The sequence below is a fragment of the Bombina bombina genome, chromosome 2 (assembly GCF_027579735.1).
Source record: "Bombina bombina isolate aBomBom1 chromosome 2, aBomBom1.pri, whole genome shotgun sequence".
Lineage (NCBI taxonomy): Eukaryota > Metazoa > Chordata > Amphibia > Anura > Bombinatoridae > Bombina > Bombina bombina.
In genome coordinates this window covers 1,405,474,943-1,405,501,512 of record NC_069500.1, presented here as the reverse complement: position 1 = coordinate 1,405,501,512, position 26,570 = coordinate 1,405,474,943, and the positions used below count along the sequence as shown (strand labels likewise).

The 26,570-nt window shown below is 39.0% G+C and overlaps 1 protein-coding gene across 9 annotated transcripts in view; it reads right to left on the bottom strand.

Moving 5' to 3' along the window:
- DYSF (dysferlin) overlaps nt 1-26,570 on the bottom strand; it is a 780,712-nt gene that overhangs the window by 145,061 nt on the left and 609,081 nt on the right. For 7 of the 9 annotated variants that reach the window (XM_053704344.1, XM_053704349.1, XM_053704342.1 and 4 more), the window contains one exon: nt 4,393-4,455. The exons of the other annotated variants lie outside the window; for them this stretch is intronic. In XM_053704344.1, coding sequence (XP_053560319.1) covers nt 4,393-4,455 — 63 coding nt within the window. The remainder of the gene's footprint in view (nt 1-4,392; nt 4,456-26,570) is intronic. 9 annotated transcript variants of the gene reach the window in all.

The following is a 26,570-nucleotide window of genomic DNA, read 5'->3' as shown; positions in this document are numbered from 1 at the left end:
TTCACTATGGAGATAGAGATTGATATGGTGGTGGCCCTCCTTGAAAGCCTAGGACGACGGATGGATCTTCACCATAACCAGCTTACCCATGAAATTCACTCACTGAGTGTAAGGGAGGACCACCACAACATGCATAGCATATCAGATGAGGCAGCGGCGGGGAGATGCCGAGAGGAGCAGAGCTCTGACACCCAAACATATCTGAGGAAAAGTCATACCGCGATACTGCATGTCCCTCAGTACACATCCAGACCGCTCATTGATTTAACATCCGAATCAATGACTAGTACGCCACACTTGGGGGATCGCTTCACATGTGATAGTGCTGTCCGTGAGTCAGATATCTCTCAAGTGCTCTCTTCATCTGGAGCAACTTCATACCTATCTCAACCCAGACCGATATCTGTTACCTTGATCCGCCAGCCCACTCAGCCTAGTCCGGGCCTGAAACTACCAGCTAGCCCTCCTACCAGACGTCGATTGCGGAACCCTCACCCCATAACAAATAATTCTGCACCGCAGCAAATCCACATCCCCATCCAAGCTCATGTACCTTTGAGAATCCACAATAACTCTGGCATAACTCATCGGCAGGGCTGTGTGAAATGTGGCCCCCTCAGAAAAGCTCCCTCTGAAGCGCATACTCAACAGTCGAGTGACACTTTTGATCCAGGAGGGTAATCTAACGGTCTGTCTATCTAGCAAGTAGGACTGCTCCAGGAGTCATTATTATACCTGAAAAGCCTCAAGCCATAAAGGCTAAGATTACTACCATCTCGTACACCAGCTCTACTTATTCTTCTTTGTCCTATTGACTTTCTGAGCAGAGAACGCAGGTTTGTTATATTTAGCCCTCTAAAGAACTGCCTTAATCTTTTACCACCTACAATGGATACTACAGCTCTTTTAAACAGTACCTCACTTACCAGAGGTTCATAGTAGAGAGATGCTGGGTAACTCAATGACATTACAGGCTATGATATACAGGACACCCGTCTACCTACTAATTAACGATGGTTACCGGTTATAAGTTAAGAAGCTAACTAAATACTGTTATATGCTTAATATTAAGAAGCTTGTTGCTCTCTACATATCCTCATGTTTCTATGTTTTACTTGTTAAATGGCATGTAACTAGCTATCCCCTATATGCTCCTCATATATCCTACTGTGGGGCTGACGGGATATACTGATGAGAATAGTGTTATTGCAATTCTATAGTTAAACCATGTTATGTATACTTCTCAGACATTTACTATAAGTTTATTGCCAAACTATCTCTAGCCTATAGTTTATATCACTTAGAGCCCCAACCATCCCTATGAAACTATAATACATCTAGAGTTGACTCTTTTACAGGGATTGTGATATTATATGAATTTTCCCTAATGTACATAGCACTGCTTCTGAATCAGGGAACCTACACACTCTATAGTATATTTGTTAAGCATAGATACAACTTTTATCATTTATATATGAGGTGATATACTCCTAATGCTGTTTGTTGATAACAATGATTTATGATTCCTGGCAATATTTCATTAGGAAGCTGAGACTAACTGTAAAGGCCATATAACTAGACTTAACCGCATAACTCTATCTAGGAGGTTCACCATCTATACTTTGGCCCTCAATATATTGAGGGATTTATCGCTGTCCCATTTCAAATGAAACCCAACTGGGTCTATTTATCCTTTGTTACACTTAACATAGAGCTTCTGTAACACCCAAATACTTTTCTTGCCTTGACAGCCCATTTCCCCCGCATTCAGATTACCACTATATAGCGCAACCCTTAATTATGTCATGCTGCGTACTACTACCCCTATCACAGCCATTAGACATAGAGCTACCCACTCATTATAAATTCATCTCATAACTACCCCTTTATTTGGCGGTCCCATAGAGCAATCTTCTCTTAAGAGCTTTTTAATATATCCCCTCACTATCTCCTATTTGAAGCTCTCTAAGTCTTCCACTAAAGAAGGTGGCATATTTAGAGACATCCATAATACACCTTCTGATTTACATTATGAATCATACTCACAAACCTACTAGTCCATCCTATATTAATATACTCCCGGTCATGTCCTCCCCCCCCTCCCTCAATATTAGAGCGGCTTTGGTCCGCTGTTTACCCCTTGTACTCTTTTCTTTCCTCATTTTACCATATATTAATCTACTCCCATATTCAAAAACGAGATTTCTCTTTCCTAAGTTCATTCACTTGCCCATGAGTGAAGTTATAAATGGACCTACAGAGAAGAGCCCAGAAAATTTTTATTTCAAAATTTGTCTCTTCTACCACTTTCATATTAAACATGCAAATAGGTCCTACTCTCTTCTATCTGTATTATCTATCTTCACATTGTATGTGCTATGTAAATTATATCCTATTGTGAATGAACATTATTTGCTATGTTATACCTGCCAATAATCTCAATAAAAAAAGAAAGTTTAAAAAAAAAAAAAAAAAAAAAAAAAGCTATAATTCAGCTGCTGCCCAGCTGCAGGTAAAAAAATTAAAAAAATGAAGAAATGAACAGCAGCCAATCAGCATCAGCAGTGCTGATGTCATGAACTCTTACTGTGATCTCATGAGATTTCATAGTAAGCTTCCTTTACCTGATTGGTGAAATAATATGAGAGTTCACAAAGCTCATCCCTTCAGATGTCCCAGGACAAACACACTAAAATGCTGCTTAGAAATCCTTTACAATGGGAGGTGGCTACTGAGGAACTTTTGAGGTAAAATATCTTTCTTTTTTACATAGAGATGTTCAGGTGATATTTTCTAGTCAGCATTTTACAGCTATGCTGCATCACTTTCAAGTGCTTAAACATTTGGGTATTATGGCCCTTTAACATACCAAAATATACATGCAATAGGTGGGCGGAGCTTGTGGCTGATTTCAGCTCCTAACAAACGGTGATTATTTACATGTTTCATGCAATTCTTACAAGCTTATATATAGGGGACCAGTTGCAGGATGCTTCTCTGGTATGTAACAATAAGTAATCAATATTATGTATAGGGTCTAGACCAGGGGTTGACAAATCTGTTTAAAATTTAGGAGCCAGACTTACATTTAGAAGCCTGACAGTGGTATTTGTATATAGATACATGGAAAATAGCCCAAAAAGTTAGGAGCCAGGGGTAAAATTCTAGGACTCAGTAGCTCCCTGGGTCCTGGTTTTGTTAAGCCCTGGGGGGATATTTATCAAAGGTCTGGCGGACCTGATCCGACAGTGCAGATCAGGTCCGCCAGACCTCGCTGAATGCGGAGAGCAATACGCTCTCCGTATTCAGCATTGCACCAGCAGCTCTTGTGAGCTGGTGCAACACCGCCCCCTGCAGATTCGCAGACAATCGGCCACCAGCAGGGAGGTGTCAATCAACCAGATCATACTCGATTGGGTTGATTTTCGGCAATGTCTGTCCGCCTGCTCAGAGCAGGTGGACAGGGTTATGGAGCAGCGGTCTTTAGACCGCTGCTTCATAACTGCTGTTTCTGGGGAGCCTGCAGGCTCGCCAAAAACACGGGACCGCAAGCTCCATCAGGAGCATGATAAATGGGCCCCCTGGTCTAGACTATCCCTTTAACAGCAGTGCCAAATCTCTTTAACCAGTTGCTTGACTTTTACTACATGTCATATTAAGGGAGAAGGAATTATTATAGGGATTATGCTCATTGTACCAATCAGCCAACACGCACTAGAAGGAAATAACTGATGGTTAGTAAACATCTGTAGAAAGCACACACTTAAAGAAACAGTCTACACCTTAGTCATGTTAAAGTCTTACCTTAGATTAAGCAGCAAATAGTCTCCTGCTTCCTTTCTATAACATGCAGCAGGAATGGTAAAAAAGTTACCCATTGATGACATCACAATCTGGGCTGCATCTATGCTCTCTGCTGAATAGCATTGACAGTCTGTTGAATCCAACTAGTGAGCCTTTTATGATTGGAAGCAATATGCAGCCCAGATCATGATGTCATCGGTGGGTGGAGCTTGGCAGCTATTTCAAACAAAATTATTGTTTTACTGTTCCTGCTGCATGATATAGAAAGGGGTGCAGGATACTATTTAAGATGAATAAGGTGTAGACTGTCTCTTTAACACCGTTGTATTAGATTCAGTTTAAATTTAAAGACATTGTTTAAGCAAAATAATCAGCATGTTTCAATGTTGCTCTTATGAATGATTGAAATTTTTGGAGAACAATGTCCCTTTAAGTATATATTTATTTATTCATGAATTTCATTCATATACAACAAATAAACCGAAAGCTAAATCTGAAATATTATGCAATGCTGACATTCTATGTTACTGTTCTACAAACTAGCAAAAGTAGGACATACATGTAAGACAGAAATTAGGCTATACATACATGGAGGCTGGATCGAGAAGATGACAAATTAATTATGGCTGATCTGGTCAAACCGTCTGCAAGCTACAAATTAAAATGACTTGTTAGTTAAGCACAGCAAAGCTCACACAGAAAAAGCAGCATATAGTTAAAATAAATGTGTTAAATGATCTTTAAAGACATTAGCACCGGCAAAAACAGATTATCTGACATACAGGACTAGAGCCTTATAAGGGCTATGTATGATCTGGGTTATTGGTAGCGAAGAGCAAATGTTTTGATATATTTTTTAAAAATTGCTTGAAAACAAATTAATTTGTTTAAAAGATTTTGCAAAACGAGTTTTTCCTCTATCAAATGTAACATTAACCAGCTAGTATTAATATTATAGTAATTATTAAAGGTAATATTCAAATGCTAATCAGAGACTTCAATATACGCCAGTGGTGGTAACCTAATAGCGCATGCGCCTAAGTTGTCAATCAAAACAAATTTGTTGGCACTCCACCTATCAGCAACATCTTGCTGTTCATTTCATCAGCTGCAATTGTAGTTCTTAATAACTTAAAGGAACAGTCTACTCCAGAATTCTTATTGTTTAAAAACATAAACAATCACCCATTCCCCAGTTTTGCATAACCAACACTGCTATATTAATACACTTTTTACCTCTGTGATCACCTTGTATCTAAACCTTTGCAGAGTGCCCCCTTATCTCAATACTTTTAACAGACTTGCATTTTAGCCAATCAGTGCTAAAAAAAAATCCACAGGAGTGAGCGCAATGTTATCTATATGTCACACATGCACTAACTGTGAAAAACTGTCAAAATGCAATGAGATAAGAGAATGATAACCAATATGAACTAGAATAACACAAAACCGACACCATCAGCAGTAATATGCTAGTAAAAATTGATTAAACAACTGTAATTAACAAGTCCCCCGACTGTAAAAGGAGGTCCAAAATTGGCCTCTCTGATCTAAAGATATAACACCTTATGGGGTATGGAGCTATGAATATACATATTTGAGATGGTATACTAATATCAAAGGAATTGTATCACTTGACTGTTTATAAGGGCACAGGGATTAGATGGACTTAAACTAACAATAGATCTGAAAATAAAATTGAGGTTAGCACAAATTAATAAGAGAAATCAATAGAAAAAGACTCTATGGTGTGGCAAAGATGGGGCATTGTTACGAGCTGCACTCTGTGCATAATATCAAAAGGGGGTTGTGTCTTGGGGGTAGGATGAGAGATGTTATTATACAGAAAAAGAAAACACAGTCTGCAAACGGTGTAGATCTTGGACATATAAAAGCTGGTATAACCTTGATATGGGTAGGGTCGTAAGGGCTATTTTAATATTCTTTGTGTGTTTTATAATAATCCTGGACTATCTAATGAGGCTACTGGACCATACTACTCAGAATTCCGCAGTTCCTGGAGCCCTAGAGAAGGTTAAAGCGTATAAAAAGTTATGAGTTTTGTAGCTAGTGTAGCCTATCTCACTAATATCGATTTTGCCCAAGATATCTAGGTTAGCGTATCTTTCTAGTCTCAAGAGAGGGGACTGTATAAATCCTATATCAATTATACTATAATGAAACATTTATAATAAGAAGCCCAAGCTAATAATGCCCCCATGTCTCGGCCGCTGACAGAGGGGTACTAGGACAAGGACATGAACACAAATAGAGAAAAACAATTAAGTAAAATATAAAACAGACAATTCTCGCTCTGAGCATAGCTATTAACGATGGTTCAGGTTTAATACATAATACGGGATGGCTTACAGCTTATATGGGCATTAAATTATTACAGACTAAACAAGTAATTTAAAAAAGGTACACGTAGCACTCTAGGATAACACAATGAGCAGTCCCCTTATAGGTATCTAAAAATAGCTAATTACCCCTATTAATACTATAGCAGTAGAATTCTAAACAAATCACTTGGATACCTCAAATATAAAAACATAGCTGTATGTGCAATACATATTATTAAAAGTAGAATACAACATATCAGTCTCATATTGTGAGCCTAAGATAAATTGCAAGCAAACTTGTGTGACCAACAATAAACGCTTATAAACAAAGTGAAAATGAGAAATATATTTGGGACACAGGCTTACAAATAACATGGTTCGAGGTGTGGGAGTCAGTATAATAGACCCACCAAGTGGTTATTTGACTCCTAGTTAGCAGAATAATAAATTACCCCACTCCTGATCTGGGACACAGAAACAGTTTGATGAGACCAATCAGATGAATCTCGAGTGTGGAAGTGACCCTGTACTGTGGCTCGCATAGTGCGCTATGGCCTCTCTCTGATTCGAGTGACCACTGCTTCAGGATTAAACTCTGTATTCCACTGCGGGTGTATTGCATCCACTGGCCTGGGACAGCTCTTATCAACTGGGAGTTAGGGCCCTGAGCAAACGCCATTCCCACCAGATGATCTCTCTCCTTATTTTGTCTTCGAGTCAGGTTTGGGGTCCTGGAGCAGGTCTCGATGGAAACCGGAGCCCGGGCATAACAACGTGACTTTTCTTAACAACCTCTGCCGTCCGTACAAAACTGTCAGCTGCGCCTTGCGCCACTATGTTGCTTTCACTGCCCAGTAAGGTTGTTGCTGCACATTCTACCTGACATATTGTCTCCATAATCTCAGGTTCCATGAAGTGGGTATCTTCTTGCAGGGCCGATTTGTCCTCTGAAGTATGCAATAATCCAGGTGTCACATTTTTGCAAGCACTCCCCCATGCTAGATGTAGGGTCTCTGTAAGGCGTAGAAAGTGATCATGAAATAGACGGTCTACCACTTTCAGCAGGGTTACGTGACTCAACTCCATGAGTTACTTAAAGTTCTCAGTGTTTGCTGTGTCTTGCGGTTTACTTGTATTGATTGTTGAAAAGTGTACAGCATATACAGCTTTTGATCCTGTGTCCTCAGGAATATGGGGAGGGCCGGATAAAGGCCTAAGCCGTTAGATGGCCTCCGCTACGCACTTCATCAATTAAGGTGTTCCGGGCTGAAATCTCTCTTAAAAAGCATTGTGATCTGCTCAGCACATCTTGGGCTCCGTTTTATTGTTAAAAATTGCCTCAAATTACAAATCTTCTGAGTGATAAATAGCGGATTTATCAAACCTATTGTTTAGCCATGTAAAAAAGAAGCCATCTCAGCCGCTGATCAGACACGTCCCCCGCAAATGGGCCATTTTGTTTTAATCTAAATAAATCTTTATTTTCAAATATATTTGTCAGCACCATTTTGAACTTAACTTACTTGAAACGTAATGGTACTTGATAAAAAGTAAAAGTGTCCTTTTCAACGGTTTTGTGAGTATTCCAAGATGATTTGTAATGAAGCAATTATTTTGTGCATTAATATGAAATAAAAACTAACCAGGATATATACTATATATATATATATATATATATATATATATATATATATATATATATATATATACTAAACACGGAAGGGAACTGCACTCTCATACCGGACCGGGTACACATCCTATGACCCTGCAACATGCACAGCCCTGGGTGCCACTGGCACTCACAGGAAGCTGTGCTGTCCCCAGAGCCACAAGCAGTTAACCCCAGACAGGTCTGGGTGCAAGAACCATAGGGAAAATTACAAAACAAATTAATACAACACACAGAGAAAACCCAGCACTCACTTACAAGCTCTCAGCTAAGATTTAAAAGCAAAACTGGAAAGGTTAGTCACTGCATCTGGCCAAATGGGACAAGCTCAGGCACCACGTCAAGGTCCTCTCCAATACCTGAGACCCTAAAACAGCCACACAATGCAAGCTTTCAAATCCAAACAAACTGAAAACAAAAAAAGGGTGCACAGGAATATGTAATCACCCTAGACATATACAAAACACGGAAGGGAACTGCACTCTCATACCGGACCGGGTACACATCCTATGACCCTGCAACATGCTCAGCCCTGGGTGCCACTGGCACTCACAGGAAGCTGTGCTGTCCCCAGAGCCACAAGCAGTTAACCCCAGACAGCTTGTGGCTCTGGGGACAGCACAGCTTCCTGTGAGTGCCAGTGGCACCCAGGGCTGAGCATGTTGCATGGTCATAGGATGTGTACCCGGTCCGGTATGAGAGTGCAGTTCCCTTCCGTGTTTTGTATATGTCTAGGGTCATTACATATTCCTGTGCACCCTTTTTTGTTTTCAGTTTGTTTGGATTTGAAAGCTTGCATTGTGTGGCTGTTTTAGGGTCTCAGGTATTGGAGAGGACCTTGACGTGGTGCCTGAGCTTGTCCCATTTGGCCAGATGCGGTGACTAACCTTTCCAGTTTTGCTTTTAAATCTTAGCTGAGAGCTTGTAAGTGAGTGCTGGGTTTTCTCTGTGTGTTGTATTAATTTGTTTTGTAATTTTTCCTATGGTTCTTGCACCCAGACCTGTCTGGGGTTAACTGCTTGTGGCTCTGGGGACAGCACAGCTTCCTGTGAGTGCCAGTGGCACCCAGGGCTGAGCATGTTGCAGGGTCATGGGATGTGTACCCGGTCCGGTATGAGAGTGCAGTTCCCTTCCTTGTTTTGTATATGTCTAGGGTGATTACATATTCCTGTGCACCCTTTTTTTGTTTTCAGTTTGTTTGGATTTGAAAGCTTGCATTGTGTGGCTGTTTTAGGGTCTCAGGTATTGGAGAGGACCTTGACGTGGTGCCTGAGCTTGTCCCATTTGGCCAGATGCGGTGACTAACCTTTCCATTTTTGCTTTTAAATCTTAGCTGAGAGCTTGTAAGTGAGTGCTGGGTTTTCTCTGTGTGTTTTATATATATATAAAACAATGAATGCTAGGATAAAAAAGGGCAAGTGTGTGTTTGCTATAATATATAGCTAGCAGCAATTATTTTCAGATGACCCACTTAGGGACCCATGTTCTAAACTTGAGGGCATGTACGCACAGCTTTGCACACTTGAGCGAATCATTTCAATCACCCTGCGCAAGCGTGTCCCGCTGTTTCTTACATTATGATAAGCAGGCTCATGTGCATACCTGCTTACTGCTTTTTACAGGAAGATTATAATTTTCATAGTTATTTTTTTAAATAAAAATGACTAAATACAATTTATGCTTTATAAGTTAAGTGCATTCTTTGAATCACCCTTGAAAGGTTTAATTTTGCAAAATCAGTTATTACGTTAGCACAACCGGTGTTTATTACATAAAATCAGGTTAAAGTAATTAACTAATAAGTAATAATGAATTTAAAGTGCAGAAACTGATTTTTTTTATTGAAATCTGGATTTCTCAAGTGAAAGCGACATAATGGACATAAAATGCCTGCCCCCAAACCACCCATAATCCCACCCCTCCCAACACAGCTCCACCCACAAAACAGTAATAGGCCCCATCAACCTCCGTAATCCCTGATACCCAGCCACAAATGTTGGGAAGTGTGTTACTGCAAACCGCAAAGGTGTCAGATGCTGTGAATTGGCCAGGTAGTGAATTCTTACACAGTACAATGATGGGGGGAAGGAGAGTAAATAGGGGATTAAAAAAATAGAATTAATACAGGATTAGGTAGTAAAACATAAGATTGCCAACCAATGTCAACATTTTGCACCCTCAAATGTTATGGTCTAGAGGCCACCCATTTACATATGTAATTGTGTTAACACCTTTTAGGATTATGATGCTCACATAATAATTGTCACCCCCCCCACACACACACAGAGCCCCTCGTAGCCTCTAGGTGATAAAAGGAGTGTAAGAAGGTAGGGAAAAGGAACTAAGGATGAAGCCATTGTGGTGGCCAATATATTATTATTATAACAATAATAATAACAACAATAATTTAATTATTTATACTGTATAATGCTGCCAAATCCCATTGCACTAATTTATTTATTAATAGGAATCACAACACTAAATAAAAATACAAGTGACAAACTATGCAGAAGAGCTTGCGATCATATTAATTTATCTTATTTATATATAGTTATTGTTATTGATCCTTTTCTTTGTGATTATTTCATGTGGTCATCTAATATTTTTTTGGCCAAGAAAACCGGTCACTGTTTTACTAACTCCATTGCGAGGAAGCCTACATTTTATGGGTTAAACAATTTTGCCACACTGGTGCTATCACCATATACTTGGCCTGGTTGATGAGTTTGCGGTGGTCTTTGCCAAAACGTTTCAATGTCTTGCTGTTCTACGCATGACTGAGCACTACTGCCAGGGAGAAATGGCACCAATTACGGCAGCCGCTGTGTGGCCTCTGGGAAACCACTAGAAGAATGAGAAATGAACACAAGGGACTCCTTGAAATTCAGGCTTTGAAGATCCTCTTTAGAGTTGGCATAGAACATTCAGTGTTGAGTCATAGGTTTATGGTGAAATAAAACCATACAGACGTCTAATTTAATCATTTTTAAGTATAAATAAATTACTAACTGGTAGGAAGATCGCTAAGACACACAATTATACAATAATATGTATATGTTTGATATAGTTCTCCAACAAACAATCACTTAAAGGGAAAGTGAACCCTAATGTCTCTCTTGGATTTAAAAGAACATTCATATGGAATTTAGTTTAAACTGATTCAAAAATATAAATACAATAAATAAATATATGATTGTATTTAAAATTGATTAAAAAATATAAATACAAATCTAAAAAATATTAACTCTGTGTGCAGGTTTACCATTCATATCTTAGGATCCCTTCGCACATCTGTGATGCTTACTCTCATTGCCAACCCCAAATGTATGTCGGTGACTGCTTAAAGGGACATGGAACTATTTGAGGTTGTGATATTAAATGTTTAATTATGTATAGTAAACAAAACTTTGAAATATACTATAATGGATATTGGATTACGGATATTGCCGCCACCTAAATAAAGTTATTAACCCCTAATCTGCTGCTCCCAATATCGCTGCCACTATATTAAAGTTATTAACCCCTATTCCGCCGCTCCCCAACATCGCCACCACTAAATAAAGGTATTAACCTCTGGCCTCCCACATCACTACCACTAAATAAAACTATTAACCCCTAAACCGCCAGTCCCCTACATTGCAACAACCTAAATTAAACTATATTAACCCCTAAACCTAACCCTAACCCTAATGTAACCCTAACCGTAACCCTAAACCTAGCCCTAACACCCCCTAACTTTAACATAATTAAAATAGAGCTAAACTAAAGTTACAATTATTAACTAAATAATACCTATTTAAACTAAATACATACTTACCTGTGAAATAAAACCTAAGCTAGCTACAATATAACTAATAGTTATATTGTATCTAGCTTAGGTTTTATTTTTATTTCACAGGTAAGTTTGTATTTATTTTAACTAGGTAGACTAGTAAGTAGACTAGTAAGTAAATAGTTATTAACTATTTACTAACTACTTAGTTAAAATAAATACAAACTCACTTGTGAAATAAAACCTAAGCTGCCTTACACTAAAACCTAACATTACAAAAAATAAAAAACACTAAAATTACAAAAAATAAAAAACCTACCATTACAAAAAATAACAAATAAAATTATTCCTATTCTAATACCCTTTAAAAAAAAAAAACACTCCAAAATAAAAAACCTAATCTAGAATAAACTAGCAATAGACCTAAAAAAGGGCCTTTTGTAGGGCATTGCCCTAAGTTAAACAGTTCTTTTACCTAAAAATTATTTTTACAAAGACCAACTGACATTACAAACTCCCACACCCCCAAACCCACAAAAAAAAACCTATAAAAAAAAACCTAATCTACCCATTGCCCTGAAAAGGGCATTTGTATGGGCATCGCCCTTAAAAGGGCATTTACCTCTTTTACTGCCCAAACCCTAATCTAAAAAAAAGAACACCCAAAAACACTAACCCCCGACGATCCACTTACAGTTTTTGAAGTCCCGCTTGAACAATCATCATCCAGGCGGTGAAAAGTCTTCATCCAGACGGCTTCTTCTGTCTTCATCCAGGCAGTGAAGTCCTCATCCAGTCGGCGAGAAGTCTTCATCCAGGCGGCCTCTTCTATCTTCATCCAGGCGGCGAAGTCCTCATCCAGGCAGCGAGAAGTTTTAATCCAGACGGCCTCTTCTATCTTCATCCAGACGGCATCTTCTATCTTGATCTAGGCAGCGTGGAGCGGGTCTATCCTGAAGATATCCGGCGCGGAGCATCCTCTTCATATGGTCGCTGCCATACACTGAATCTTCAATGCAAGGTACGCGATCCAAGATGGCATCCCTTTCATTCATATTGGCTGAAAGATTTGAATCATTCAAATGATTAATTATCCAATAGAATGAGAGCTGCTTAAATCCTATTGGCTGATTTGAACAGCCAATAGGATTTTAGCAGCTCTAATTCCTATTGGCTGATTCAAATGTTTCAGCCAATAGGAATGCAAGGGACGGTATTTTGAAACGGCTCCCTTGCATTGAAATTTAGTGTACGGCGGCGACCATATGAAGAGGATGATCGGCACCGGATGTCTTCAGGATGGACCTGCTCTGCACCGCCAAGATCAAGATAGAAGATGCCGTCTGGATGCAGATAGAAGAGGCCGCCTGGATGAAGACTTCTCGCCACCTGGATGAGGACTTTGCCGCCTGGATGAAGATAGAAGAGGCTTCAAAAACTGTAAGTGGATCAAAGGGGGTTAGTGTTGCTTTCTTTTTAAGGGTTTTTTGTGGAGGGGGGGGTTTGGCAGCAAAAGAGCTAAATGCCCTTTTAAGGGCAAAGCCCATACAAATGCCCTTTTCCGGGCAATGGGTAGATTAGGTTTTTTTAGAATTAGGTTTTTTATTTTGGGGGGTTGGTTGGGTGGTGGGTTTTACTGTTGGGGGGTTCTTTGTATTTTTTTCAGGGAAAAAAGCTGATATCTTTGGGGCAATGCCCCACAAAAGGCCCTTTTAAAGGGATATTAAACCAAATTTTTTCTTTCATGATTCAGATAGAGCATGAGATTTTAAGCACCTTTCTAATTTACTCCTATTATCAATTTTTCTTTGTTCTCATGCTATCTTGATTTGAAAAAGCAGTACTGTAAGCTTTAGAGCCAGTCCATTTTTGTTCAGCACATGGGTAGCACTTGCTGATTTGTGGCTAAATGTAGCAAACCAATCAGCAGCTCTACCAAGGTGCTGAACTAAAAAATGGGCCGGCTCCTAACCTTTTATTGCTGCTTTTTCAAATCAAGATAACATAAGAACAAAGAAAAATTGATAATAGGAGTAAATTAGAAAGTTGCTTAAAATGGCATGCTCTATCTGATTCATGAAAGAAAAAACATGGGGTTAGTATCCCTTTCAGGGCTATTGGTAGTTTATTGTAGGCTATGTTTGTTTTTTGTTTTTTGGTGGGCTTTTTATTTTGATAGGGCTATTAGATTAGGTGTAATTCTTTTTTAATTTGGATAATTTCGCTTGTTATTTTTCATAATTTAGTGTTTGTAATTTTTTGTAATTTAGTCTTTTTTATTTTTCGTAATTAGATTTTTAATTTGTAGTTTAGTTTTATTTAATTGGTAGTTAGTTTAATTTTAGTTTAATAATTATATTAGTTTAATTGTTAGTTTAAACTTAGTTCTTTTAATTTGACTGGTAAGTTTTAATTTAATTTAAGATAGGGAAATTGTAATTTTAATATTAAGTTAGGGGGGCATTAGGTTTAGGGGTTACTAGTTTAAATTAGTTTATTGTGATTTTCAGTAGCTCTTATCCTATTGGCTGATTTGAACAGCCAATAGGATTTCAGTAGCTCTCATCCGATTGGCTGATTTGAATTTGAAGGCTCAAATCAGCCAAAAGGAATTCAAGGGACGCCATTTTTAATCACGTACCTTGAATTCCTATTCAGTGTACAGAGTTCGTATGAAGAGGATCCCCCACGCTCCATGGCTCCGCGGTCGCCGGTCTTCAGTTCCAGAGTCGCCGGACTTCAGCTCCGCGGTCATCGGTCTGCAACTCCGCCCTCCGCTCCGCGCCGGCTAGTTCCTGAAAGAAGAAAGAAGAGGTCGCCGCTTGGAAGAAGACTTCACCGTCTGGAACAGGACCTTCTCCGCAGAACTTCAGGACAGGTGAGGACCACTTGGGGGTTAGACTTAGGATTTTTTAAGGGGTTTTTGGGGGGATTTATTTTATTTAGATAGGGTGGGCAGCAAAAGAGCTGAATGCCCTTTTAAGGGCAATGCCCAACAAATGCCCTTTTCAGGGCAATGGGTAGTTTAGGGTTTTTAGTGTTAGTTTTTTGGGGGGGTTTACTGTTAGGGGGGGCTTTGTGTGTTTTTTTGGCAAAAGAGCTGATTATCTTGGGGCAATTCCCTGCAAAAAGTCCTTTTAAGGGCTACTGGTAGTTTACTAGATTAGGGGGTGTTTTTATTTTGGGGGGGCTTTTTTATTTTCATAGGGATTAGGTGTAATTTATTTAAAATTTTGTAATTTTATTTATTATTTTCTGTAATCTTAGATTTTTTTATTTTCTGTAATTCTTGCTTAAAGGGACAGTCTACTCCTGAATTTTGATTAGACTGCCTCTTTAATTTATACTTAGTTTATTTGTATTTTAAAAGTAGTGTTCTTTTTTCAATTTAATAGTAACTTTAGTATTTTGTAAATTAGGTAATTTTAGTTTATTTAGGGGGGGTTAGGTTTATTGCGTTGTGGGCTATGGCAGTTTAGGGGTTAATACTTGAATAGGTTTATTGCGTTGTGGGTTAATGGCGGACTAAGGGTTAATAGTTTTAATAGGTAGTTTGCGATGTTGGGGTTAATAATTTAGATATTACTTGCGGTGTGGGTTTGATGGCGGATATAGGAGTTAATAGTTTAAATAGGCATATTGCGTTGTGGGGGGTTGTCGGTCTAGGGGTTAATACATTTAATATTATTAATGAGGGGGGAGATTGCAGATATAGGGGTTTTACGTGTCGGGCTTATTTTTGGGAGGCGTGTTAGACTTTTAAGGGAGATTTGTTATTTTCTTTACTTTTCATAGGCGCCAGCAGTTTCTAAAGTGCCGTAAGTCACTGGCGACTCCAGAAATTTGTATTTACGCTCATTTCTGGACATTGCTAGTTTATCGGAATTACGGCACTTTATGAACTGCCGGCGGGGTTTATGTAATACCCCGATGTGCAAGGTGAAATTACGGGTGGCGCGGGTTCCCACTCTTGGGCCGAAACCTGCGCCGTATATTTGATCGCACCCGTAATTGCAGCGCTATGGAAGTCCCATGAAAAAAACGTAATTTTTACGTGTGTGGGACTGACGTTGTGGTATAGGCTAAAAGGCTTGCGTTACTGCTATAATGACAACATTTGTAATGGCGGTGGTGCTGTTTTAACGCTGAAATGGACATTTTTTCAGCGTTAAAACACGAACGCACAACTCTAATCTAGGTGAATGCTAATAAATGTGTTTGTCTGAATATTTAGTAAAAACAATGTAATTATAACTATTATTATAATAATATTATGTGACATTAGATATATAATTGTAAAGTGCAATTCAATTACATAAATTGTAAAGGGCAGATAGTTCTGATCGTCCATCATTATTTGCTGTAAACCACCTTTACTTAAGATGTTTAAAGGGACGGTCTACTCCAGAAATGTTATTGTTTAAAAAGAAAGATAATACTTTCAATACCCATTCCCCAGTTTTGCATAACCAACACGGTTATATTGATAAACGTTTTACCTCTGTAATTACCTTGTATCTAAGCCTCTGCAGACTGCCCCAAATTTTAGTTCTTTTGACAGACTTGCATTTTAGCCAATCAGTACTGACTCATAAATAACTCCATGGATGTGAGCACAATATTATCTATATAGCACACATGAGCTAGCGCTGTCTAGCTGTGAAAAACTTTTAAAATGCACTGAGATAAGAGGTGGCCTTCAAGGGATTAGAAAATTACATATGATCCTATCAAAGAATACCAAGAGAACAAATCAAATTTAATTAAAAAAGCAATTTGAAAAGTTATTTAAAATTACATGCCCTATCTGAATCATGAAAGTTTAATTTTGACTAGACTGTCCCTTTAAATGTTAAATTATTTACACAGGGAAGAGTGAGGTAGAAGAAACATAGTGTCAAGGTGCCAGAAATCAGACTGAGACGAGAAATGCAAAAATAATCACACCTTTATTAATAGTAAAAAATAATAAAAAGTCCACAAGTCAAATAACAAGCCAGGAATCAAAACCAGAGCTGGTAGTCAGACAAGCCGAGTCAGGAGATAAAGCAAATAGTCAGATGAGCCGAGTCAGGAGCCAAAGCGAGAAGTCAGAAGAGCTGGAATCAGGAACAAGGAGAACAGCAGAGTCAGGAACAAGCCAGGGATCAGGAACCAGGAGGGACGTCAGACAGCCAGGCAATACACAGGAGCTCTCACAAACAGGTCTGAGACAATGCAAGGGCAAAGCATACTGAACAGACACCCTTTAAATAATAAGTGATGACATCACAATTCTGAGACTGTATCCTGTCTCACACGGATGATGTACACCAGTCTGGCCATAAAAGGAAGTGCAGGAAATGAGCAGCATCACACAGTATGCACCAGAGTCAGCAAGAAAGGTGAGTAAAATGGCTGCCAGCAGCACATGGCAAACAAAGCAGGGAAAAAACCCTGACAGTACCCTCCCCTCAACGACCCCTCCCCCGCAGGAGGACAAAAGGCTTATTGGGGAAACGGGCATGGAAGGCATGGAGGAGCGCGGGAGCATGAACATCAGAGGAGGAAACCCATGAACGCTCCTCCGGATTGTAGCCCCTCCAGTGAACCAAATACTGTACGTGGCCCCTGGACATACGAGAGTCAATAATGCTGCTGACCTCATACTCCTCATGGTTGTCAACAAAGATAGGATGGGACGAGACAACACAGTGGTAAACCGATTACAAACCAATGGTTTCAAGAGGGAGACATGAAAAACATTGGAGATGCGCATTGCAGGAGGAAGGTCAAGAGCGTCGGCCACAGGATTGACCCGTTGGAGTATTCGAAAAGGACCAACATAATGGGGAGCCAGTTTATTGGAAGGCACACAAAGGTTCAAGTTGCGGGAGGACAGTCAAACTCTCTCAACAACCTGGTAGGAAGGCACGGGCAGACCCCTACGATCAGCCTGGAACTTTTGGCGCTGCATAGAACGATGAAGGCAATCCTGAATCTGCACCCACATGGAACGGAGTTGCCGGAGAAGCTCCTCCAAAGCCAGAATACCCTGAGACATGAATGAATCGAGCAACAAGGATGGTTGAAACCCATAATTCGCCATGAATGGGGATAACTTGGAGGAAGCATTAATAGCACTATTACGAGCAAACTCTGCCCAAGGTAACAGTTCAGACTAATTATTGTGGTGATCTGAGACATAGCAACGGAGGAACTGTTCCAGAGCTTGATGATTAGACCGTTCCACAGCCCCATTGGATTGAGGGTGATAAGCCGAGGAGAAGGAAAGCTGGATCCCCATTTAGCACAAAAGGAACGCCAAAATCTGGAGACAAACTGGCTACCCCCGGTCCGACACTATCTCCTTGGCTTACCCATGTAAACGGAAGACCTCCCGGGCAAAAATTGAAGCAAGCTCCTGAGCGGTAGGCAACTTCTTCAAAGGAATGCAATGTGACATTTTAAAAAAAACGGTCAACCACTGGCCATTGGAAACAGGGAGCTCGACAATGAAGTCCATGGAAAGATGTGTCCAAGGACGCTCACCATTAGCAATAGGTTGAAGAAGACCCACAGGAAGATGTCGAGGAGTCTTATTCTGTGCTCAAACTGAGCAGGAGGCAACATACGCAGCAACATCAGAACGAAGACCTGGCCACCAGAATTGTTGAGTGACAGACCAAATCATTTGGTTCTTCCCTGGGTGACCTTCGGCTTTAGGATAGTGGTAAGTGTGCAAAAGTTTAGTTTGAAGATTCTCAGGAACAAAACACTTACCACTAGTTTTCTCAGGAGGTGCATCGGTTTGTGCAGCCAGGATCTCCTCCCCTAAGGGAGAAGTCAAATTAGTACATATGGTAGCCAAAATATGGTCAGGAGGTATGACTGGAGTAGGTACAGACTCCTCCTTGGACAGAGGTGAAAATTGTTGAGAGAGGGCATCAGCCCTAACATTTTTACTACCAGGCAGGTAGGAGACCACATAATTAAACCGAGACAAAAATAACGCCCATCTGGACTGTCGGGACGACAAAGGTTTTGCTTCAGATAGATAAGTTAAATTCTTGTGGTCAGAAAGAATGAGCACTGGCACGCTAGTACCCTCGAGAAGATGCCTCCATTCCTTGAGTGCCAAAATTATGGCCAGTAATTCCCTGTTGACAATTTCATAATTTCACTCCACTGGAGACAATTTCTTAGAGAAGAAACCACACGGATGCAAGGAACCATCAGGCATAGGACGTTGAGACAAGTGGGCACCTACAGGACAGGGTTAGGATGAGCCATAACTGGAGCAGCAGCAAAGGCAGTCTTAAGACTATCAAAGGCCTTAATGGCAGTAGGTGACCAATGGAGTGGATCATTCTCTTTACGGGTCATGTCTGTGATAGGTTTGACCAAGGAAGAAAAGTTTTTAATTAACTTTCTATAGTAATTGGCGAACCCCAAAAAACGTTGAATAGACAGAAGACCAACTGGGCGAGGCCACTGCAGAACTGCAGATAACTTGTCAGGATCCATGGCAATTCTGAGACTGCATCTTGTCTCACACGGATGATGTACACCAGTCTGGCCATAAAAGGAAGTGCAGGAAATGAGCAGCATCACACAGTATGCACCAGAGTCAGCAAGAGAGGTGAGTAAAATGGCTGCCAGCAGCACATGGCAAACAAAGCAGGGAAAAAACCCTGACACATAGCAACTTCTTAAACATACACAAAAGGCAAAATGAAACATCCATGACAAAGGGCCCGATAATCTAAACTTCGTTGGGTGAGATGTAGTTTTTCACGACAACTCTCACAGAGGCTTCCCTGCTGGAATTATCTTTAAAAAAGGGGCAGTTCCTATGAGTGGCGAGATCTCTCCTATAGAAAGTAATGGAGCTCGCTGGAAAGGGAAACCTCGCTCTGTAGGGTGAAGCTAGCAGTGAGCAGGGGCGCACTTTCAAAATTAAATCCTGCATAAAAAAATAAACATATTACGCTGCTTTCTGCGTATAGCATCTTACAATTGCCTCTATTTTCCTATGCATGTGTTTTTCTAATAGTGTATTAAGTATTTTGAGTATTTTGTCACAACCTCGCCATCCTCACCAGTGAGCTATCTAGGGCAAAAATGTTTATAATTAGATTGGGATTTGAGTCAAAATTTCATACACGCCCATGGAACGACCATTTTACAATAAAACAATTTTGCTTTGTATTTTGTACTTAATAAGTACAAATTTATATGTGTTTGTGCACATCCAATGCACTTAAATTATGATTTACACTTTGCATATGTAATACAATTTATTCCTGTGTAATTTACATACAAATTTTACATTTTTGGTAAAATACAATTTTTGGTGAACAATTTTGTTATGATTTTTGAAGCAACCTAAAAATTAAAAATTATCCCTGTGTATTTATGTCTGAATGGTTCAATTACTTGTTTTGTATGATTTTTAATTTATGATTTTCATTGCGCACTTTTGTAATGTCAGCATCTCCTTCCTATACGAAAATGCAGTATACACCCCTTAGCGAGACACCCTGTTTTTAGGGTAAAAAGTAGCATTAGATAATTCCACCAGGGAAATAAAAGCACTGACAAGCATTCTCAAATAATGTCACCAGTCCAGGGACCTTTATATGATCGGCCATAAGACAGAGCTTACAAATAAAAAAAATCCATTCTACTTAAATTATATGCACAGTCTTTACATATGCACACTTGCTGAGGTGCCAGTCACTAATGAGCATGTGTAAGACTTTACAGTGCACACATGTGTGAATCTGAGATCTGCTGATGACTGTCACCTGATACAAAGGGCAGGGAAATGGTAGGACATTTTAAAAATTGAAAGAAAATCAACAGCTTATTGAAAATGAAAAGTATTATTATTGCATTTTGTCTTATGTGTTTTTTATGCAATTATGCTGCATTTAAAGGGAAATTAAACCCATTTTTTTCTTTCATGAGTTAGAAAGAGCATACATATGTAAACAACTTTCCAATTTACTTCTATTATCAATTTTACTTCATTCTCGTAGAATCCTTTATTGAGAAGCAGCGATGCACTACTGGGAACTGTGTGAACACATTTGTAAGCCAATCACATGATGCATATATGTGCAGCCACCAATCAGTAGCTAGCTTCCAGCTCCTGAGTCTACCTTGGTATACTTTAAAACAAAGAGGATACAAAGAAAACAATGCAAATTAGACAAAATAAATAAATAGAAAAGTTGTTTAAATTTGTATGCTCTGTCTGAATCACACAAAAAAATTGATGTCCCTATAATGGTCCATTAAAGGGATATTAAACAAAATGTGAGGCTGTATGAAACTGTCCATAGAATAAATATGGTGAAGTTATTATGGTGCTAAAGCTAAATCTATTTACGCACAGCTCATTCTTGTTTATTTTGTTTTATATTTGGGGCATTTTATTTCCTCTTTAACATCTATTTCTTTGGCAGGTGGCAATTCCTTTGGGATACATTCTTCAAGTCTGTGTTGTTTATAGCTACTTCTTCAAATGATGTTTCACTCTTTGGCTCACGTCTCTAGTTTGGTTTTTAAGACTTGGCTTCTCTTTAACATGTAGCAGAAAAATGCACGGGACTCCCTCATAAGTGTGCGTTTATGAAACACCTTCACGTATGGTATTTCCTTTCAAAATGTGCTTTTATCAACAAAATTCCAACCACCATTCTTTTGGAAGAATTTTCAAATAATTGGGCAAGTTTCAATTAAAACTGTAACATTTACCTATTTCCATCTCTGCATTGAAAACCACAAATAATTTGACTGCTCTCATCCAATACGATTATAGGGACCACTCCCCATTAGTTTTGACCACCCTGTAATACTACTATTTAAGTGTCAGAACAGTTGAGCAATCCGTCTTGGTGGAAACAGACCTGATCAGCAAATGTTAACACAATACACCCAGACTTGGTTTTTTGTTCTTTACTTGCCAGGCTGAAATGACAGCCACTTTAAACAAAGTGTGAAACCCAAATCCCGTATACTGAGGTCCAAAATCTCTTCATCTTAAGAATAACAACGGCTGCGGGATTTCTTGTCTGTTTGTCTTCACAGAAACAGTGAGTAACCCAACTGTTCTCGGAGTTTCCAAATAATATGTATGGTTAACAGATGGCATGACGCAGCTTCCAAATGAGTCCTTAAAAATAGCTTCTAAGAAAGATGGCAAGTATTCATAAAAACTCATTAAACAGAAGCCAAACTAGTGTAATTCTTACTTTTATCTGTAGTCACAATCTTTCTACAGGTTTATGGCTTGAAAAATATACTTATATATAGTGAAATATTTATCAAGGCTGCAGAGGGACACATTCTCAAGTAGAGAACTTGTCCATGTGCAATAGCCACTAGCAATGCAGCATCACATGGTGAAATTATGGATTGCACAAGAGCTCTTGTGCAATTTCTCCCCCTGCTCTTGCTGAACCAATTACCCAGGGGCAGGGCCTGTTAATCAACCCAAACTCACATGTTCAGGGTGATTTATCTCAGAAGAAGCAGGAGGATGCAAGTTTCTCATGCTCAAAAGCTGCAAATCCAGATGATAGAACAAATGGTCCCCTTGACATCTGTTCTGCCCTTGATACATTTCTTTGCAACTAAGGAACGCTGGGATGGAAAGATAATGAAACAGCGCAATTAGCATAAATTGTGCAAGATGCCATAGATTATATATGATCGTACCCACAACCAAATGTGCCAGAATCTTATTCCTGAGAGTCTCCAATAAGAAAAAACTGCTGATAATGTTAGAATAAACGATGTCACAAAGGCCTTGCTAGAAAAGTCATTTGGTAGAAATGTAACCTCTACAATGACCCCAGGCTGAGAATACTGTATACAAGAAACAAATAAGAAGCACTGTGAGATGTACAGGTAGAATGTTTCCAGTGCTACCACCCTCCCATAAAGTTAGTTATGGAGACAAATAAAGAAGGGGGGAAAAGGTTTCGTGCACTCGAGCTCTAAGAAAAAAAAGGAATTCCGGAGGGACCTAAAGTGGACACTCCTCCAGAAAAACAAAAAGGAACAGACAGGGAAGTCATTGAGGCAAACCAGTGAGAACTAGAGATGGGCTTGGCTGTTGCCTTGTTACCGTAGAGTATACTAAAGTCAACTACTAATTGTAAAGGTGTAGGTGTGTCACTGCAACTGGTTCATGACTCTGGAGCTGTTGTGTTGTGCCCAGATGTACCCTTCCCTATGCTGATTGTTATGCACATCTGCAGGAACTTTCCCACCCTCTCTGACAGGAAAATGTGCCATCAGAAACTGGTGATAAGCGTAAAAAACAATTGCGACCTTACAAAAAACCAATTACGGCTCAATGGGGATGAGCCTATGTTAGCAAGAATAACACAAGAATTTGTAATAAATGTCTTTTATTAAACTGGTATTATACCTCCTGGGCAGGACATGGCCAATAACTGATTGCTACATGAATATGCTTCTCCAAACTGGAACACCAGCCGTGTTCTGCTAAGGGCCAACAATTTATTCTTTGAGAATTATCAGCATGTTAACAGCTGCAGATGAGCCTTTTGTTGTTGATGTGATTACAATCAATTATTTTTATTGGAAGCACTTTTTTTTATTATCGTTTTGCTAAAAACTGATCCAAATACTTGACATATGCCAGTTCTGTTTGGCTGATCACAATCCAAATTCTTGGTACTTAACGGGACATAATACCTATATGCTAAATCACTTGAGAGTGATGCAGCATAATTGTAAAATGCTGACAAGAAAATATCACCTGAATATTTATATGTAAAAAAGGAAGATATTTTTCCTTAAAATGTCTTCAGCTCACAATAGTAAGTGCAGGTTAAAAAAAATAAAATAATAGTCAATCAGCATCAGCAGTGCTGAGGTCATGCTTTGCTTTACTGTGATATTATGAGATGTTACTGAAATAATTTGAAATCTTGCGAGATTTCATATTAAACTTACATAAACTGAATATGGAAATAACATGACTGTGCCTGCACATGCCAGATGCACACTCCTTCGCAAGTCCTGGGACTAGCATCCTGATAGGCTGCTGAAACTTCGCTTACAATGGGATGTGGCTACTGAGGAAATTTTGAGGTGAAATATCTTCTTTTTTTACATAGAGATGTTAGGGTGATATTTTATAGTCAGCTTTTTAAAGCTATGCTGCATCACTTTCAAGTGCTTTAACAATTGGGTATCATGTCTCTTTAACAAGTAACAACACATTTATAGGGACAATTTTCTCTTGCCAAATTCTACAGCTAAGAAGACTCAATAAACACCCATATAACACTTTCAAATTATTACCAAGTACACAAAATCCTTTTTTTATATGTAACACTGATTTGTGCATGTGCTAAATACACGTATATTACCTCCCCAATATTAGATGATGTCACCAAACAGATACAAACAATTCATGTTCAATAAATTAAATTAAGAACACTATAACAAGCACATTTACACTAAAATAAATTGGTCAAATTAATTACCGAACAAACACACATGCTCAATATAGCAATAAAACCTCTGTTCAAATAGATTAGAGACAAACAGATACATGGTTTTAGAGCCCAAGAAGTTAACTGCACATATGTCATCTGACGTAATCGTTAAACCCGTGAAGTCACCATATTGTTTGTCTTTCATCATGCACATGTGTTTTTCAGCTATATCAGGAGATTAACAAAGCAAATAATAAATTTGTGTTGTTTTTGGAAGATAATGAGATTGTGCTGAAGCATTCGGTGATTGTGACACTCATCAGTAAGGAATGTGTCAAAAGTACAATTAGCTTGGTCGAACCAATAGTCCTGTGGACATTCCTTTTGGACAAACAAATGTTGATTGAGACAAAAAAAAAACGTTAAATTTGTAAACGAATGTTATTTCCGATTTTCAAATGTTACTTAATTTTCCACATATATCCACATTCAAAATTTTTAATGTAAAATTCGATTTAACAAATACTATTCAGAAGTTCAAAAGTTCACATGGTAGGGAATTTAGTAAATTGATACATAATAGATACAAATATATTGATTAAAGTTTTTTATTTCAAATATTGTGTGCTTGAATATTAAAGTGATGGTAAATTTCAGATTATAAGAATGTTGCAATGAAAAATATATTACGGCCAGATTACGAGTTTTGCGTTATGAGGGGTGCAGTACTAACTTGCACGTTATTGTCACCGCTCACTTACCTACAGCGCTGGTATTACAGGTTTTTATAAACCCGGCGTTAAAAGGCAAGAAGTGAGCGTAGAGCAAAATTGTGCTCCATACCGCACTGCAATACCAGCATTGCTTAAGTCAGCGGTGAGCTGGTTGTATGTGCTTGTGCACGATTTCCCCATAGACATCAATAGGGAGAGCCGGCTGAAAAAAGTCTAACACCTGCAATAAAGCAGCGTAAAGCTCAGTAACACAGCCCCATTGATTCCTATGGGAAACACATTTTATGTTTACACCTAACACCCTAACATGAACCCAGAGTCTAAACACCCCTAATCTTACATTTATTAACCCCTAATCTGCCGTCCCCGACATCACAACACCTGCATTATACTTATTGACCCCTAATCTGCCGCTACGGACATCGCCGCCACCTACATTATACTTAGGAACCCCTAATCTGCTGCCAACAACATTGCCGACACCTACATTATATTTATTAACCCCTAATCTGCTGCCCACAACATCGCCAACACCTACATAATGTTATTAACCCCTAATCTGCCACCCCAACTTCACCGCCACTATAATAAACATATTAACCCCTAAACCGCCGTACTCCCGCATCACAAACACTAGTTAAATATTATTAACCCCTAATCTGCCACCCCTATCATCGCCGCCACCTACCAAAATTTATTAACCCCTTATCTGTCGCCCCCAACGTCGCCGCCACTATATTATATTTATTAACCCCTAAATTTAAGTCTAACCCTAACACCCCCTAACTTAAATATAATTAAAATAAATCTAAATAAAACCTACTATTAATAACTAAATAATTTATATTTAACACTAAATACTTACCTATAAAATAAACCCTAAACTAGCTACAATATAACTAATAGTTACATTGTAGCTAGCTTAGGGTTTATTTTTATTTTACAGGCAAGTTTGTATTTATTGTAACTAGGTAGAATAGTTACTAAAAAGTGATTAACTATTTAATAACTACCTAGCTAAAATAAATACAAATTGACCTGTAAAATAAAACCTAACCTAAGTTACACTAACACCTAACCTAACCCTACAATTAAATAAATTCCCTAAATTAAATACAATTAACTAAATTCAAAACAATTAGCTAAATTACAAAAAACAAACAAACACTAAAAATTACAGAAAATAAAAAACAAATTACTAGACTTTAAACTAATTACACCTAATCTAATAGCCCTATCAAAATAAAAAAAGCCCTCCCAAAAAAAAAAAACCCACCCAAAATAAAAAAAACCCTAGCCTAAACTAAACTACCAATAGAACTTAAAAACTTTTGCGGGGCATTGCCCCAAATATATCAGCTCTTTTACCTGTAAAAAAAAATACAAACAACCCCCCAACAGTAAAACCCACCACCCACACAACCAACCCCCCAAATAAAACCCTAACTAAAAAAACCTAAGCTCCCCATTGCCCTGAAAAGGGCATTTGGATGGGCACTGCCCTTAAAAGGGCATTTAGCTCTATTGCGGCCCAAAGCCCTAACCTAAAAATAAAACCCACCCAATACACCCTTAAAAAGTCCTAACACTAACCCCGAAGATCCACTTACCGGGAGAAGGCTTCATCCAAGCGGCAAGATGCACTCAAGGAAGCCGGCAGAAGTGGTCCTCCAGACGGGCAGAAGTGGTCCTCCAGACGGGCAGAAGTCTTCACCCAGACGGCATCTTCTATCTTCATCCTTCCGACACGGAGCGGCTCCATCTTCAAGACATCCGGCCCGGAGC